The following is a 17,408-nucleotide window of genomic DNA, read 5'->3' as shown; positions in this document are numbered from 1 at the left end:
ACGGTTTGGTTCCTCTTCGCCCGATGACGTTGCTGCACGGCTTTCCCCTACAGCTTCTTTCTTTTGATATTTGAGCATGTTGACTAGTTTGGATGGACTTTATTAGTTCCACGGTGGGGACGTTCGAGTGCAGATTTATTCAGGAAATGTCAGATCTCGATCAAAATATGAAAAACCATTTCAGGCTTTTCTATGCGTTTATCTATTATTGTTATTATTAAGTGCGGTTCATTTTACTGTCCATATGTCTGATCTGTCGTGGTGGCTCAGGGGACCAGTCCCAAGTGTTGAAGTTGTTGTCATGGTCTACAGGAAACGCGGACCAACAATAATTTAATGAACAACAAACACAAACTCAAACACAAACAATAATCAAAGACGTCGTCACCAAAACCCGGAGCAAGAAGACAAACACGCAGGGACTGGAAAAAAATACCGAAAATAGGTGTATCAAAGTCAAGACTAAAAACGGGGAGAACAAAAACGCACTCGCAAAATGATTTCTCACGATAAATCCATGTTACTTCTCCATGTGTCGGACACTACAGTCTCTCTTGAAACTGTTTCATGATGGAACTCAGGAGTGGAGTTTGTCTCCAACATCATGGTTTGTTGATGTCTCAATAGAACAGTGAACTCAGTGCAGAGATGAGAAACTCAATGTTTCACGTCTCTGGTAGAACCTGCTCCTGTCTGCCGGCTTTATTTAGGGGTTAAATGGAGCCGTCTGTCTGCTGTATCTCATGTCTCTGAACAGTTGACTTGAACTATGGAGCAGTCTGGACACAGTTCCTAGATGTTCCTGAAGAAATATTGGAAATCATGTGAATACATACATATATACATTTGGTCATATTCTATTCTCCAAATCATGATACAAACTGTCAGTCCTTTGTCTTGTGTGATGAAAAACATTTTCACAATTCTCTCTCCTAAAATGGTTGTTTTTCATTGCCTTATTGAAGATGAAGGGTCGTAGCATTAGCACTGCCTGAGAGAGTGTGTCCGCGATCAGTGAACCCTAATGGGGACGCGGAAGAGGACGCCAATACCGGAGCGGAGCTCCGTCTAATATCGAACTATTTTCACCACGGTGTCTTGCCGCGGCACCACAACAGCGGGAGACCTGCATGTGTTGATGTGAACCAAGGCACACATTGGTGTCAGCTGTCAAACGCTGCGCAACTGGTTGCGGTCTTTGTCATGTTCATGTGTGCAAGTCTAATGCAACGAGTGAGACGCGTGCTTATCAAATTTATCATGAGATGCAGAATTGGCATCGTGGAGATTGTGTTTGGCGGTATATCATGTACAATAAATGATCGCCCATCCCTACTATGCGGGAGGGAGAACTTTACCCGAAGACGCGAAGCAACCATCTGGCACAACAGTCTGGAACAAAGGTGTAGAAATCAGGAAGGCTTGATTGTGGAATTGGTCCCAGCTGTGTGCCTACAAAGCTGGAGGAGGGGTGACAAGCAGGAAACAGGAAAACAACAGCCGAGGAACAACAAAATGAAAGCACTGAACACGCACATGACATGAATATATTGTTCAAATCTCTGAATAGTAGTAATTCACCAGTGAAACAAGCGAATATTCTGTCCTCCCCAAAATTCTGCTGGCAGACAAAATATGTCTTGAAAAGTTGGTGATGAAATTGTTGCTGCCAGATTACAGTTTTCCCTATCACTGCGGGTTTGTGGAGGAAGATGAGTTCATTCTGCCTGACAGTGTCATTTAGCTCTGCTTTGGTGCATCCTGTTCCTCGGTGATTGACACACTATTTCACGTGACACTTGCCATGAAAAATGTATGATTCCAGGGTGACCGAGGACCCAAGGGAGCATGTGGAAGCGATGGACCTAGAGGAGAAAAGGTAAGGCCAGATGAGATTATAGCAGCCTCAGCAGTGGTTAATGTTCAGGGGGAAGAGTGAGTGACTCTGTGGTATGTCATCGACACACCTGAGTTGATGCTTGAAAATGAATTGGACAGGGTGATGCTGGCACCAATGGACGCTCCGGACTTCCAGGGCGGAAAGGGGAACAGGTATGGAAGGTTTTGAATGGAGGTTTTTTTGTCCCGTAAATGGTTGATTCTGCTCATGATCACGACGTTCTTCAGGGAGAAAACGGGCCACCTGGAGTGATAGGGAGTCCTGGAAAGGAGGGTCTGATGGGCCCAAAGGTGAGCCAGTCTTGTTGAATGTCCAGTATTGAAGATAAGATTTAAATTAGCTGTCCGTTTTTGTATGTGCAGGGAGAGCGTGGCTTGGACGGCATCGCAGGACCAAAGGGAGCTCAGGGAGAGAAAGGTGAACGGGTACGTTTGTGACCTTATCAACATGCAAATGCACATTGTCTCTTGATTGGTTGTATAATGCCAAATATTCAGCATGTGATAGATGTCTGGTGCTTATGTAGGGCCAGTCTGGGTTACCGGGTCCACCAGGGCCACGGGGAGCGGACGGACCGCCTGGACTCACAGGCCCTCAGGGACCAATTGGCGCTAAAGGCCCAGAGGGGCTCCAGGGACAGAAGGTGATTCATTCTTCCGCTCAGTGACACATGAGTCTATATTGGGCCTTTGTGCTGTATGTGCTTATTCACAAGTGCTGACAGAGGGGTGCTGTCAACTCTGGAGTCTAGAGTCCTACTTTCAATATGATCTATTCTATTGCTTTATTTATCAAACGTCAACGACATAATGTTCCAGTCCTAACGGCACATGTACGTGTGCAGCATTTCAGAAGAACTACAGGGGGGAAATGGAGAAGCACTTCCTGAATAGAGCTAGTTTTGATGATGACATAACATTGTACTAGCTGTCACTTTTAGCATGGAATGCAATTACATTGTCATGTCTCTGATGTAGCAGGAGGATTGTTGGGTGAGCACTTCGTGGTGAGCAAGCAAACAACTGCTAATTCACTTTCTGTTTGTCACAATGAATGTAACGTGCTTGATGTCCCGTTCACACATGCTAGTGCTAATGTTGTGGAACATTTTTCACGAGTCTTGTGTCTTTCCAGTCCCAAGTCACTGATAGGGGTCTCCATCTCTGGAAAATACAGCTTACCATGTGATATATGTGACTCACCTTTAGTCATATGGCTGATCAACAAAGAATAGTTACTGGTTTCATTTCAATGAAATCCTTGGAGAGATCATTTGAGTACTGCGGTGTGGTACAGAGTATTGTGACCGATATTCATTCACATTGCTCCTGCGCTGCTTCATGCCTTTCATTTGGCACCAGTACATTCAAGGTATGAAAAAACCTCGATAGAGAGGTCAGACTGTTTACCTGTGTTCTTTTTATACGGAAAATTATTCCAGTCCCATTTTCTCTTTACAACAAAGCGAACATTCTGAATGTGTATTGCTTCCTCCGTGTTGCTAATGTGGATGCCAGGTGTGAAGCTCGACCCATGCGCCTGCTCTGACACGTTTGACATCTAACTTGGTGCACCAGACTTGGCATCCATCTGAATTAGCAACAAGACTTTCATACCAAACATGAATACATTTACTTCACATATCTCTACCTCCCGGTTGTCACCTGAGGTCAGAGAGCCGTCTGATCAAAGAACCAGGGTTTTTGGAATAAACTAATCACGGAGTCACTCGGAGCAGATGCTGAGCTCAGAAAAAAACAAAAACTCGGTTGGCACCCCAGTGCCTCTGGAAAACACGACAATTCCACCAGAAGGTGAAATGTGGAACAAACAGCTGTTTATGGTCCTCTGGTGGCTCGCCCCCCCCCAACCTTATGTATCATCTGCTTAATTGACACAAAGTTCTGGCAACCCTCTTAGTCACTGTGACTGTATTCTTGCGTTGCAGAGGGACGCTTCCCTAGTTTTACTTGGCGTTGTATTTGGGTGTTTATTTGTATTCCCCTTTCTAATATGTTGTATGTTTACATTTATGAAATGCTCCAAATCCGCATCACTTTTCATCATTAATTCTTCTAAAACATTGAACGTGTTTCGCCAAATATTGTGCTTGAGCTGCTGCTGGAAAAGATAGGACAGATTTACTCGCATGAACTGAGGGATGAATTTAAACAACAAAAGAATCAACATTGGGAAAGCTGACCTTTGTGTCCTTTACTGACGACCAAACTTCTGTGTTGCATGTTGACGCATCCAGTAGGCATTTCAATTGATTAAAAAGATTTTTCCTACCTGTGTAGCGTTTCAGGCTGGTGTGTGGATCACATGTCATGCGGGGGGACAGGGGGCGCAAGAGCATTGTGCACATGAGAAGAAGGAGATGTAGCGTGTCAGGCAGGGCTGAGGATCACATGCCGTGGAGCGCAAGGGGCCGGGCAGGGTGGACAGGGGGACGTACGGAAGCTCTCTCCACTGAATCGTATGTACAACCCCTTATGTGGCTCACCTCCTTTGTTACTTTCAGCACGGCCGTTTGACGGGCTTTAAACATTGTTACACATAGATTGAATGGAGCGAATGGTTTACCTAAACTCAACTTCCGTCCTTTCTTTACGTGTCGCACTGCCACTGTAGGCGGAACGTGCGTTTCAAACCCAATGCGTCAACTTACAACACTAAAGGCTGCCTTTGTCGTCAGTATAGGATGCAAAAGTCAGCTTTCCAGGATGGATGTGTGGCTCAATCTCGGTCATGAACCAAGGTCCTGCAGACTCTCCGCTTACGCTGTTAGCTACCACTCTGTGTTGGTGAGACGGTGGTGCATATAGCGACTACTGAAAAGACCCTTCTCCGTAGTTCCTGGTTCCAACTGTGAATATCTACCAGAACCTTTTTATCCGCAAAATTATTCCTAGATGCAAAAAGTTCTTACAGAGTGGAAGCACTTTATTGAAGACTAACCATGTCACATTAAGCACACTGAAAGTTTCACTTGAGCTGTGTCTGCTGGCTGAACTATAACTGCTTTATCGTCCAGGGAGAGAGAGGCCCAATCGGGCCAGCGGTGATCGGCCCACGTGGCGTCCCAGGAATCCCAGGAGAGCGAGGAGAACAGGTGAGTGACACATTTTTCCTTGCCAAACATTCTCCAGAGACGACTTTAAATTCTAAAAAAAAAACTTTTCTCTTTGCTACATACTCGCTCCAATTACTTTCACCGCCAAGAATATCTAAATCTCCAGGGAACCATGTGCAGGCACCAGCAGGCTCATCAGCTACTGCTATTAAGCCTCAAGTTCAATTTAACAAGTGGATATTTTTGCATATGTCTCTGTGTGTATTTGGTATTTGATGAACATTGGCGCTGATGGAACTTTTGCTCTCCTAAACTTCTTTTGACTCACTTCATCGCTCTGTCTTATTAATGTGCTGCGAGCATCTCTGCTGCTGGTGGGTGTCATAATACCTTTTCATCTCCCAGGGAGAATTGGGTCCAGATGGAGCCAAAGGAGACAGAGGAGAGCCAGGCATGACGGTCAGTGCTGATGAATGACCCCAGGTCTCAGTGTGGAGACACCAGTTACACTGGGTGTTTACAAAAGTGCTCGCTGCATCATGTCTTCATTCCAAATTCAGGAGGAGGAGATCAGAGAATACGTTCGCACGGAGATGAATCAGCACTGCGGTGGGTCGCCTCTTTTATCTCTTCCAACGCAGACTTTTGTGAAGAGCTCCTGTGATAGAACTGACCTTCATTTTTGTCTCCTTCCCTGCTTCCGCCTGGTCCATCTGTCTGATCTGCAGCATGTGGAGGTGAGTGAACCGTTCAGCTGCAGCGGAAGAGACGTGGTTTGACAGACTGCCTGTGAACTAGCATGAGTCATGGCAGATCTGATGCCATGGATGCAGCCCCGGTCGTAAGAGAAGTCTGCCTCATGTCGATCATGTGAACGCCCTGAGATTATGACCCCTAGTTAAGAGCACCAAGCGTCTATCACAGGAGTGTCCTCACTGCTCTTCAAGTGGTCGGGGTGGTGCAGATTTTTGGTTCCAACCAAACAACTGACTACAGTCTTCAGACACCTGGTAGGTCAAGCAATGTGTGCTGGCTTGGAGGAGCAGTGTGGCCACCCCTGATCCATTGTTGCAATTGGATTAAATATTCTAAATATAACTTTGAGTATCACTTCATTTGACAGTTTTAGACATAAAATGCTATTGGATCAGAATCAAGCTCTACTTATTTGAGTGGCAGAAATGCACAGAAAAAGACAGCAATATTAGTGTTGCAATTAAAAGATAAGCTAAAATGAGTTCTCTTCTCTTCAGTGACGTCAATATAGTTGTATCAGTCACACAGCTTGTCATGAATTAGCTTGTATTTTTGTGAATACACTCATAACGCTTGCCCTAGTGACCTCAGAAGGATGGTTCGCTGTAAAGTGAGTAAGCACAAAACGCAGACACCAAGGAAGACGTTCTTTCCAGGTGTGTTTCTTAAGACATGGTGCTGGACAGAACTCCTCACACAGCCATGTTGAATGCATAACCCATATAGGAATTACGTTGGCTGTTTGCATAACAATCATTTCTTTCTTATATTACGTTGCTTCTGACACAATTCATCTACAGTTCATCTCATAGATGGAGCGCAGTGAAGATCAGTTCATATAATTTCCTCCTGTACTCATCAGTAGAATGTTGTTATATTAGTTTTAATAGTTTTATATTGATTTTTTGTTGCACTCGTTATTGCTCTTGAATCTAAATACTGAGTTTCCAGTCCATATGACAAAGCTGGCGCTTGTCCATTTCTGTTGTGAATTAAGGAACTAAATGTGTGATGTATTATTTCATCACCTGAGTTTGGTGCAAAAAAAATAAAAAATAAAAATAATAATCTACTAAACCAAAGCACCAGAAACATGACAGAAAGAGACGATCTCCAGCTCACACTGTTCCAGATGTTTGGTACTTAACAGGTACATCAGGTTGAACTTTTTATTTGGTTGATTTCTTATCAGCCCATATTGTATCACAATATCATTTCATCCACTTCTAATATTCTAATCTCAGGAAGACCTGCTTCACATTCTGTGTGGAAGATTCTCAGTCATTACTTTACTCACTCGTCAGTGAGTCATGACAGCAACTGTGAGGCATGGACTTGTGGTGCACGCTCACTGAAGAATGTTGGCTTGGTAACATTCACTTCAGACATCCAACCACCTTCTTTCTCTCGTGGCATGGAAGGATTGCCATCCGTTTTTGTGAGATTCTGCTGCCGGTCAACAGATTCAACTAGTTCCAGGAATCACACCAAAACAATCTGCCTGCACCCACATCCATCTGTGAGCTGAACATGTTCACATCAACTCTTTGGGGATGTGTTGGTGTTGATCAAATTGTTGACCAGTCTTGCAAACGGGTGGCGAATCCTCTTATCTGGTGTGGCCGTGGTGGAATGGTTCCTCTGGGTTGTTGGTTTTCCAGTTTACCATCGGAATGTTTTTAATCCACTTAACCCACAAGCCCCTCCTCCAGTGTTACTCTAGCTGCTGACTCTTTGCTTCCTCGGTGTCCCCCCCTCCTCCTCCTCCTGTCTGGCTCTCGCAGGTTCAGGCCCACCCATAGGAAGGGCTCAGCTTGTACCAAAGCCACAACTGGACCTGAGGGAGGAGGCGGGTGAGTGTGTCTGTCTGCCGTTCTGCTTGTTGGTCTGCCTCAGAAGAACAGATGAAGGGCTGGAGACCTTTGCACACTGGGTGGTTTTCTCTCGTAGAAAACAGAGGCCTCCACCGATACTGTTCCTCATCACTGAGGACGTGTGAGTCATGTTACCACGTAAATCACTTGAAGAAGCGCCTAGAAATGAGTTTGTACTGTTCCATTTGAAGCAACTGGGTATGAACACAGACGTCCGTGATGTCACTTCCTCTTTCAGGTCGCGAACTGCGCGTGGTGATGAACACCAATGACCCCGACTATGAGCACATCTACTCCATTGAGTCCTACGACGAACCTCTGGAAGAGCTGCTGTACTTCACTCCCTCTGCCAACCAGAGTGATGGTACTGGGATCAATCGTTTCTCACACTATGACAACAATCGCAGACTCTTTCCCGATTGAAGGAACATATAAAATAATAACAGTAATAATGGTACACATTCTGGAATAAATAGGAAGCCCAACATGTTCTGGGGGTTAACTGGATCGCCGTCGGTGATGTGGCTTTCAAATGAGCTGTTAGTTGTGGGAACATTTTTTAGTGAACGAATGCAATTTGACAGGGACTCGTGTGTATTTACCTTGTTTCACGTTTTCAGGTGTGACTTTGAATTTGACTAAAAGTTTTGGTACGCGGCACCAACTGAACACATCTTTGCCAATCTAGGCGACAATTGGCAAAGTCCTCCCACACCTCTTTGGGGAAACGTGACTGAGAGGTTCCACATGTAGCAGCTGCAGAGCGCTGGCGACAACACAAAAAATGAGACTAGCAAGAACTTTCCTAGTCGCTCCAGAGCCAGCCAGAGTTCTCCATCTGCTCATAGCTCATGGTGCGACAGGATAGCTGAACTGTTTCATGCACCATTTCCTCTCAGGGTTTCCTGCAGTGCTTTATAGCCTTGGCAGCAACAGCCCACTGTCTAGATGATGTATGTTGAGGGCATCACAAATGGGTTCAGAAAGATGCTGCCAATCAGTTTCAGATTCCGAGAACTTTTTGCTAGGTTGACGCTAACACAGCTAGCGCATGCAATGACTGCCAGCAAAAACGATTGAATCTGCTACCATTTCAGGTACGAAGCAGTGCTTGTTTACGCCGTCAGATATTAGTTTGTTTTTACAGAATAATATCTAGATAACTTTTCTGACATTTAACAAAAATACAGAAATCACAAACAAATTATCTAGTCTTCTATTTCCAACTGTAGCTGTTCTGGGTGGCAGGCAGCAGAGAGCCAGTCCTGTCCCATGACTCTCATAGACGCTGGATTATCACCGTCAGTGTGATCGAAGGTCGTGCTGGCTCCTAGTACTGCGGTGAAATGAGTTGGATGTTGGTTATTTAATTGATCTCCAGCTGCGTTTTCTTCTGCTGCGTCTCAGCAGAGGTCTGTGATGACGCAGGCTCGCAATCACTGAAGCGATGTGGCTTCTAAATTTAACTGATACAAGGTGTTCTTTCACCTGGTTATTGCACACAAACCGCTTTCTGTATTCGTAGAGTAATGTTCTTTACAAGAGGTGCGTCTTCTTCTCTCAGAACATTCTCAAGTCCATGTAAAAGTCCCGCATTTCCTACTCACTGCAGCCAAAGTCCTCACACTCTTTGCCCCTTTAAATGACACAAATGTCGCTGGTTGAAGAGTCGATTGTTTTTTGATTTAAGTACAGTCACACTTTATGGCTGTGGCTAGAGGGCGCTCAAAGAACTGCACTTTAACTCAGTGAATATTCAAAAGTCCACTACAGTCTACTGCTGAATTTGGTGGGACGATTCAAAGGTTCTGGCCAATGATGTTGGAGGCCACTACCTGCAGGCTGCTGTCCTGATATCTATGATATCAATATCTCGCTCCAGACAGTTTTTATCTCGCCAGAAGCATAGTGAGGCTTCACAATAACAACCTGCACACTTGAACACGGTTTGCATAATATGAGACCTTTAAATATACAGGGAGTTCATCTCCAAAATAAGATGAAAGCCTCATTTAAGACACAAAATTGTTCCTTACAGAGCCCACTCACCTCTCCGTCAAGAATTCTTCCCAACTGCCTGTAATTATTTGTCTAAGTGAAGTGCTTGGGGAGTAAAACGTGTCATAGACATGGATTTATCTGATGCTGGGTTGTTTGAGTTTAACACATGAAAACAGGGATGGCAACTGTCAGGTCAAATTGTTAGCCTCGCTGAACCTATTACAATGTTCCGCAATGAAAAGTCAGAGTTTGTCTCGGCTCAGGTGGTAGTCTCAACTGCTAGTGAACTCACCTTCACCCTAGTTTGGATTTCTGAGCTTCACCCTTTTAATCACACCTGCCTGTGTTGATGCCCCTGTGATCCCAGCTGGTCACTTGTCTCTGTGTGCGTGTGCTTTGACAGGTGAAACTGTTGGTGACGTTCCAAAGAAAAGAGACGGTATTAAACCGGATCGATCCACCGGAGGTGAAATACTGACAGCAGCACAAGTCGGTGGTCAGAAAACAGTTTCACTTAAAAAAGCAGGCAAATCAATACGGTCGAAAAGAAGCATCGCCTTGGAAGGTAAACAAAAAGGTGTGCTCTTTTCACACGTCTTCAGCGCTGGCTGCTTCTCTTCTGCTTTCTCACTCCTTCAATTTGTGTGAGATCCGAACATGGATACGTGTCCAGTGAGATCTGCTCATAACGTGGTCACTCTGTCTCCTCCATCTCTGCTGTATTAGAGTCATATAATAATAACAACACAATACAGTTTGTATATATAATTAGGGGTGGGAATCGACTAAAAAATGAATCTAATTAATTAGAGAATTTGTGATGAATTAATCTAAATTTATGGCAGTTTAATGGTATAAGAATATTTGACACAAGAAGCCACATGAATTTGGTATATGACTGAACCAAATGATGGAGCCATACAGACATTTCAACAACAGAATATTGTTGATTCTGCATCAGTCTGACAACAGCACAATAAATCACCATGGTGGCTATATTCAAGTCTTTATATCACCTGAGTTCAACTGAAGCTCTTTTCGTGTCTTGGGAATATTTGTATCAGAATCTCAAGTCCATTCAGAGTGGTGGAAACCCTGGACATTGTGGAGTGAAAAACCTCCCTGAACCAAAGCTTTTGTTTGCTTTGGTTCAGGGAGGATTCCTCCATGTTTGTTGTTGTTGTTCTCATCCTAGCTGCCACGTGTCTGCTGCATCAGTGGGATCAGTGGAGCAGGAACTCCTGCACTGACAAAGGTTCCCTGTTGACTGGAGAGAAAACTGTTTTATTTAACTGTCTAAATTAAATTAAATTAAATTTTCACACTTCTTTTTGTTGTAATGAATCGTACAGTAAATGTATGACTTTCACTTTACAACACGTTCGGAAGTGCATCATTGAAGCGGCGCTCTCTCGCCGGCTCAACACTGTTCCTGACACAAACATGGAGTCACGAACTAGCGCCAGCCAAAAGCACGAACATGTAATCACTTCTGGTATGTCCTCAGGTTTGCAGCGCTCCTTGGTGTGAAGCTAACAGCCCGCGCTTGTCAAACCGCAGCAGATTTGGAGCAGGAATAGTAGTGTGAGGCATGCAGACTGAAGATACGGTGGTTGGCAGTGAATGTAGGACATAGTTATAGTCAGGTGTGAGTCTGCCTTCAAAATACTCCCACAGTCGTCCTCACCTGACGGCTGGAGCACGTTATCGTGAATGTGCTTTTCATCTGAACTGAAGTCAGTCTGGGTCTTCTGCTCACAGATCAGATCCCACCTAAGGCCTGCTGAGTTCCCTGCGCTTCTGTGCTCACCTGTCAGCCTCAGCTTGATTCCTGCTCATAATGACGGTGTTGTCAAGCTCTCCCATTAAACTCTGCAGAAGTCTGCCTGCTGCCCATGGAGGAGGGCAGCTGTGGGCGCTACACGCTGCAGTGGTACTTCAACAGTCAGGCTCGCGCTTGTCGGCCTTTCATCTACAGTGGCTGCGAAGGAAATGACAACCGCTTCCCGCAACTGGAGGCCTGTGAGGAAGTCTGCCTGGGCAAGGCAGAAGGTAAACAACACCAGGAACCAGCGTCTTCATGGTATGAATCTCGTGTTTGTTTTGTTTCAGGTGCTACATCGACAAAGACAACCTTGTGATCAAGACTGAAACTCAGCCTCTTGTGTCGTCTCTGTTTCAAGTGGCGTTGTCTTTGATTTTGTTTATTTATGTTGTTCTTTGAACTAAACCGTTCCATCTTCTCACACACACACACACACACACACACACACACACACACCGGCCTGCTAAAATCCATGGAGTATTTACACCATAATTACAGAAGAAGCTTTGTAGGACAACATTTGAATCTATGTGTGGCAGCGACACTGAGTTCCTGATGCAAATAATGTGGACGTGACAAGAGACCAGAGTGTTGACACGCCGATTGGAATTAGCCATTGAAGTACATGATACAAGGCAGCAATACTCCCAACAATAGAATTTACATTGATATGGCGTAAAAATACCTAATACCTACGACTACTTTAGTAGCTCCTCTAAGTTCAAGACCTGGGTCTGGTGTCAAGGGATGGAGGGAGGATGCTTGATAGATCAGGTGGTGAAGAGAGAGCTGAGTTGATGGGGGACGTTGTGACCATTGATCTCCTGAGGTCACAGACTTGGCTGGTAACTCAAGATCACAGATGCAAGTGGCTGAACTGGGTATTCTACTCTGGTTGGAGTCTCTCTTCCAGATGATGTGAAGAGAGTGAGGTCGTCATGGCAACTGGTAGGAGGCAGAGACGATGGAGAGGTGATGTCTCACAGTTGACCTGGGAACTCTCTGAGGAGAGGTCCAGGCTTCTTTACTTCAGCAGCTGCGCCCACCACCTGATCTTAAACATGCTCTATGAAATGGATGGAAAAACAAAACGCTTTTCTTAGTTTGTGACTACAATATTTGCATTGAGGGGAAGACGCACCAATGTTGATGTTTCACTTTAATATCTTGGAAGGTCCATCTGTGCTTTCATTTGTCTTTGTGCCATAAGCCATTGTAAAATAACAAAACTAAGATGTGCTTAGACTAGCGTCTGTATCATACTGGTGGCAAAGGTTTGATCAATATTTATGGATATAGTATCATTTTTAATAAGTACAAAAAAAGTGAAGCGTTGTTAGATACGTAACTTAGCTGAGCTTCAGTCGAAACAAAGAAAATATAGCTGAAAAAAAAACAGATGATAAGACAAAAGGAATCATATTTTAAAATGTTCACTTTATTTTTTTATATTTTCAGAAGTGACACTGATATCAGTATTTTAAATCGTTGCCGTCTAATCCGACCCTGCATGTGAGTTCCTGTTGAATTAAACTGTAATTATTTGAGAACCAAAGAGTGTCAGTAAAACCCACTGCTTTTGTTGACCCCATAAGAAACCGTTGAGTCAACATGGTGTACAATACTTTTGTTTTGTTAAATACTGTCCAGTTCTGTTGTTTACCTGCAGGAAAAAAAAAGGTGCTAAATATTTGATACAAATGTTTAAAGCTTGTCTGTCTGTCATGTGAGGGGAAATTTTGCAATAAACAGAATGTTACTCAACAGTTCTATAGTGACTTCTCTGGTCTGCAGGGACTGTTGTCCCTTCAATATTCATGTATATATATGTAAAATATATATATATATATGTCAAAACAACAAGGTCATTATAACTAGGTCTAAGTTTGGTTCAGAGGAAAGGGTCATGTCAATAACCCCACAAAGATGTGTGTGTGTGTGAGGGGGAGAAAGAGAGGGGGAGGGAGACTGATCAAGATGTTTCAATTTAATAAGCAGATTTGATTAATGTGGATTTTCTGCTTGTTGGACACGGGTCATCATCACGACAGGGAAAGCAGTGAGACACTGTTTCTTGGCTCCACCGTCACCCACCAGATCTTTTTCCCGTCTAACCTCTGGCCATAGTCCACATTGCTCCTCCCCTCCTGGACTCTTCAGATTAGGTCCACGGCCCGTCTCAACTGATCTGCCTCCAGTCAGCTCGGGGTCTGGAGTCCTCTCCTCAACACAGCTGGCAGCTCTGAAGCCACCACACAGGGGATGCAAAGGCCTGCTTACCCTCATTTTACCAACCAAAACGTACGCCTCCTTATCACACTTCCATACACTCTCTACCTTAACAGATCCCTCTGGAGCCCACAGTCAAACGAGCAACATGGAGAAGATGTATTGATAGTGTGCCTCTTGTTCAAAAGACAGACACGAAGACACAAGACTTGTGGAAGGACTGAAGGATGAAGTTATCACTTCTTTATGTTATCACTTCTTCGTGTCTCATTCGAGCTACATACCAGGTGGAAACAGCAACACTGTCTCCCACGGTTCCTGGTGGCTCCGCTCTGTTTGCTCTGTATTGGCAGCCTGAGTGCAAACGTGCAGACATATGGGCCTCAAATCGGCCTTGCACCCATATGTCTGTCCGTCCATGAGTCTCGACTGATTCTATAGAAACCTTCATCCAGAATCTGCTGCTATGCAGTTGAGGCTCTCTATTGGTGGAAACCAAAAAGCAATTGAGAAAAAGAAGAAGATGGACTGAAGTATGGGAAATAAGAATAGACAATTCCATTGAAATCCATGTGCTGCAGCCACATAGCAAAATGACAGACGATGATGGTGATGATGAGAAGAAGTGAAACGGCTGATCATTTTCTTATCAAAAGTGACCACGAGAGACTTGTTGAAGTAATGTAGGTCACCGACGTCATAACTGAGCCAGATTTCATTTTCACTTTTCTGGGTCATTATTGCTTTTGCTGAATGTGTTTGGCCGAGAATAAAGTCTGACTTCACTCTTCACCTGACCTGGTCCAGCGTTGGCAGCTAAAGCAGCGTTGACTTTTGGATTCTCTTGTTCGAGTCACATCAGGATATGGTGAATTTGGACCGCGTTTCTCAAAAGCCTAAATATAGCAGCCGTCACTGATTTCAGCAGCCGTAACCAGACAGCCTTAACCAAGTCTGCGCCGCATCTTAAGTCTGTCAGAGGACGTTCGAGGATAGAGCTGTGGGTGTGAGCTCCGCTGCCTCCTCGTGTGTGTGTGTGTGTGTGTGTGTGTGAATGTACTTTCATATGCAACAAGGAGCGCTGTAATAGCCATAACTAATTTGATATTCACTCTGCTACCTCCGGGGGCTTCTGAGGGCTTCCTCTCTCAGGCACACGCCGCTTCTTCTGCCACTCAAGGTTGTCCTTCACAGTCCTTGCTTAATGTGTGTAACCCAAAGTCATTTCATTTGAGCTAAGTGCAGGACTTTTGCCCTGATCTGCGTCGGCGCTGATGTAACTCCACCGATCTCAGCGCAACCGCGGCCGTCTAAGTTTATCCCTGAATTTAATATGGCTGAGAATCGCAGGGCTTTGAATGAAACTGAAAGGTGTTGCCCTGAATCCAAATCATCTCCGAGAAGCAGCCGAAGACTGGAGAGTAGAGTGGAGGAGCCTGATTCCATCCAGGAATCGGAGCGAATATTTCATATCCACAGCCGACTGGCCGAGCCAGAGCTGACTCTGGTGATCAGTTCCACCAGTTTATAAATCCACCATGGCCTCAGAGAGACACCAACAGGGAATATTACTTTCATGTTTTTTCATTCCCTCAAACTCAGCGTTAAAAGAGGGTGACAATGGAGTAGGACTCGATATACAGACTCGTATAGCATCATACCTGACTGGTCAGAGGTAACCACGCCCTGATTCAGTGGAGCCTGAACTTCCAAAGTTTGGTGGTCTGCCTCCTCCGTCAGCGGTAATTGATGCCCCTCTTTTAAAGCCAGTGGCAGCAAAATGAGCCAAAACAGCCACAGGTTTTGCAGTATTTAAAACTGCCACAGATGGTTTGGGTCGGGGGCTCAGGTGCAGGGATTAGGCCTCCAGTAAACCAGCATTGTGATGACCTCGGCCCAGTCCCATGTGAACACCCCCTCACCCCCTCAGTTTCAGGAGGCATCAGTCTCCAGCTTCTTTGTGGTTACAGCTTGCTCTTTACTTCAAGAGATACTTTTGATTCCGTTGTTCGTGTTTGTTGATCACTGTTATTTCTGCTTAGTTGTTTACAACTTTGTTACTGATATTCTGATCACTAGCCTTTGTTTCGTTCAACTGTGCTAAACGCGACAGGATGAGATCGCGGATACAAGTGGCTGAGATGAGTTTCCTCCGCAGGGTGGCTGGGCACACCCTTAGAGACAGAGTTGGGTCATCCGGGAGGAGCTCGGGGTGGAGCCGCTGCTCCTCCACATGGAGAGGAACCAGCTGAGGTGGCTCGGGCATCTGATCCGGATGCTCCCTGGATGCCTCCCTGGGGAGGTGTTCCGGGCATGTCCTACCAGGAGGAGACCCCGGGGAAGACCCAGGACTGGCTGGAGAGATGATGTCTCCACTCTGGCCTGGGAACACCTCGGGATCCCCCGGGAGGAGCTGGAGGAGGTTTGAGTGGATCAGGAAGTTTGGGTTTCCTTGCTCTGAATGCTGCCTCCGCGACCCGACCCCGGATAAGAGGCAGACGAAGGTGAAGGTGAAGGTGTGCTAAACACTCATGTTTTGTTATCTTTATTAAACAACTTAATTTATTAAATAACTTAATTAAACTGTCTGCCTTGTTACTTTCTGCTTCCCCTAGCAAGGACGTAACAGCCCAGAAGAAAACCACAATAACTGCAAGGTAAGAAGTGGTTCCTCCCCTTTCAACTGATAGTGAGATGTTTGAAGTGCGGACGATAGAAGTGTTTTCAGAGACTCAAGTGAAACCATCATGTCAGCGTCACTGTCCTGTCACTGAAGCTGATCGTGGTGTTCAAATTCAACACTTGGTGGCGAATGGAGCCATGTATTTCTGTGTCTGTTTCTGAAATGGCTTTGGGTCGCACTTGAGCGTTCCAGATGGAGATGGTGTCTTGAGCACAATAGGAGCAGACAATTGTTCATTTCCCTGTCGGGTCTTTGGCTGGCAGGTGTTGACTAAGGCCGAGAGGAAAAGCAAGTCTCTCTGCCTCTCTCTGTCATGTGCGTCCCTCTTTCATTCCGCCTCCCACTTCTCCTGCACATGTAGAAACGCTGTTGCTATAGCAATGAAACATGCTCGACTTCACTTTTCCCCTCTCAGCAACATTAACATATGATGCCGCTCGCTTACTTCTATCCATCTCACCCACAGATGCCGCTCATCAATAATGATATGTGGGGTGTGTGGGATGCTTTCATTTGCGGCGTGTGAGTGCGTGTGCGTGTCAGGTGAGGTAGAAGGGATTTACTGTAAATGGTTGTGCTGCTGTCCCCGGCAGATTGGCTGAGCCGCCGTGATATCATCTGTTTGGTGCGTCTCTTCTGAAGTTGGGTCACCCACTACAGCAGGAGTTGTGCCCGTCTCAGCACTCCAGCCGATTGATCCGAACATTCAGGTGAGCCTCTCCGCTCCGCTGCTCTCACTGAAGAAGAGCTGGGATCACAGAGCCGCCGCGCACCTGACTGGACTCGGGTTTCAAGACCCTCGTGGATCCATCTCCATCTCCCTGAGAGCAGCACTTGTCTTATGTAGGAGACAAAACACTTGCTCCTGCAGATGAGTCAGCTATTAGCATATTTCCTTAATCACTGCCATGATGAGCACGGACCACCTGGGTCTCACGACGCCTCAGCATCATGAACGGTCTCTCTTGGGATGCCTCAGTCACAAGAATTCAAATGAGAATACGCCAGTCCTCATCTTTGCCTGCTGTCCTTCAGCATCCTCTCACCCAGGAAAACAAACGCAG

General features: G+C 45.4%; 2 protein-coding genes across 4 annotated transcripts in view; both read left to right on the top strand.

The window, feature by feature from the left end:
- The window catches only part of col7a1 (collagen, type VII, alpha 1), a 57,060-nt gene extending 45,561 nt beyond the window's left edge, over positions 1–11,499 (top strand). The window contains exons 106-116 of the mRNA XM_053867634.1: positions 1,826–1,879; positions 1,999–2,052; positions 2,128–2,190; positions 2,263–2,325; positions 2,427–2,543; positions 4,938–5,015; positions 5,382–5,435; positions 5,537–5,585; positions 5,705–7,585; positions 7,845–11,253; positions 11,369–11,499. Of these exons, the coding sequence (XP_053723609.1) occupies positions 1,826–1,879; positions 1,999–2,052; positions 2,128–2,190; positions 2,263–2,325; positions 2,427–2,543; positions 4,938–5,015; positions 5,382–5,435; positions 5,537–5,585; positions 5,705–5,721 (549 nt within the window). The 3' untranslated portion in view covers positions 5,722–7,585; positions 7,845–11,253; positions 11,369–11,499. The remainder of the gene's footprint in view (positions 1–1,825; positions 1,880–1,998; positions 2,053–2,127; positions 2,191–2,262; positions 2,326–2,426; positions 2,544–4,937; positions 5,016–5,381; positions 5,436–5,536; positions 5,586–5,704; positions 7,586–7,844; positions 11,254–11,368) is intronic.
- LOC128760325 (kappaPI-actitoxin-Ael3a-like) lies at positions 7,617–13,176 on the top strand. 3 transcript variants are annotated; one of them, XM_053867636.1, is made up of 4 exons: positions 7,620–7,970; positions 10,011–10,184; positions 11,486–11,659; positions 11,720–13,176. In XM_053867636.1, the coding sequence occupies exons 1-4, from the start codon at positions 7,826–7,828 to the stop codon at positions 11,746–11,748; spliced, it is 522 nt and encodes a 173-aa protein (XP_053723611.1). In that variant the 5' UTR covers positions 7,620–7,825; the 3' UTR covers positions 11,749–13,176. The 3 variants fall into 3 exon arrangements, with proteins under 3 accessions (XP_053723613.1, XP_053723611.1, XP_053723612.1); XM_053867637.1 differs by having other exon boundaries at positions 7,622–7,970; positions 10,011–10,172; XM_053867638.1 differs by lacking the exon at positions 10,011–10,184 and having other exon boundaries at positions 7,617–7,970.
- The last annotated feature ends 4,232 nt before the right edge of the window (positions 13,177–17,408 follow it).

Source organism: Synchiropus splendidus, chromosome 6, assembly GCF_027744825.2.
Source record: "Synchiropus splendidus isolate RoL2022-P1 chromosome 6, RoL_Sspl_1.0, whole genome shotgun sequence".
NCBI lineage: Eukaryota > Metazoa > Chordata > Actinopteri > Syngnathiformes > Callionymidae > Synchiropus > Synchiropus splendidus.
This window is presented reverse-complemented; position numbering and strand designations above follow the sequence as displayed.

Excerpts from the sequence above, each read along its gene's own strand:
- LOC128760325 (XM_053867636.1), top strand. The coding sequence starts at position 7,826 with ATGTCACTTCCTCTTTCAGGTCGCGAACTGCGCGTGGTGATGAACACC. Across the intron at positions 10,185-11,485 it reads CTTGGAAGGTAAACAAAAAG|AAGTCTGCCTGCTGCCCATG; the intron begins GTGTGCTCTTTT and ends TAAACTCTGCAG. Across the intron at positions 11,660-11,719 it reads CTGCCTGGGCAAGGCAGAAG|GTGCTACATCGACAAAGACA; the intron begins GTAAACAACACC and ends GTTTTGTTTCAG.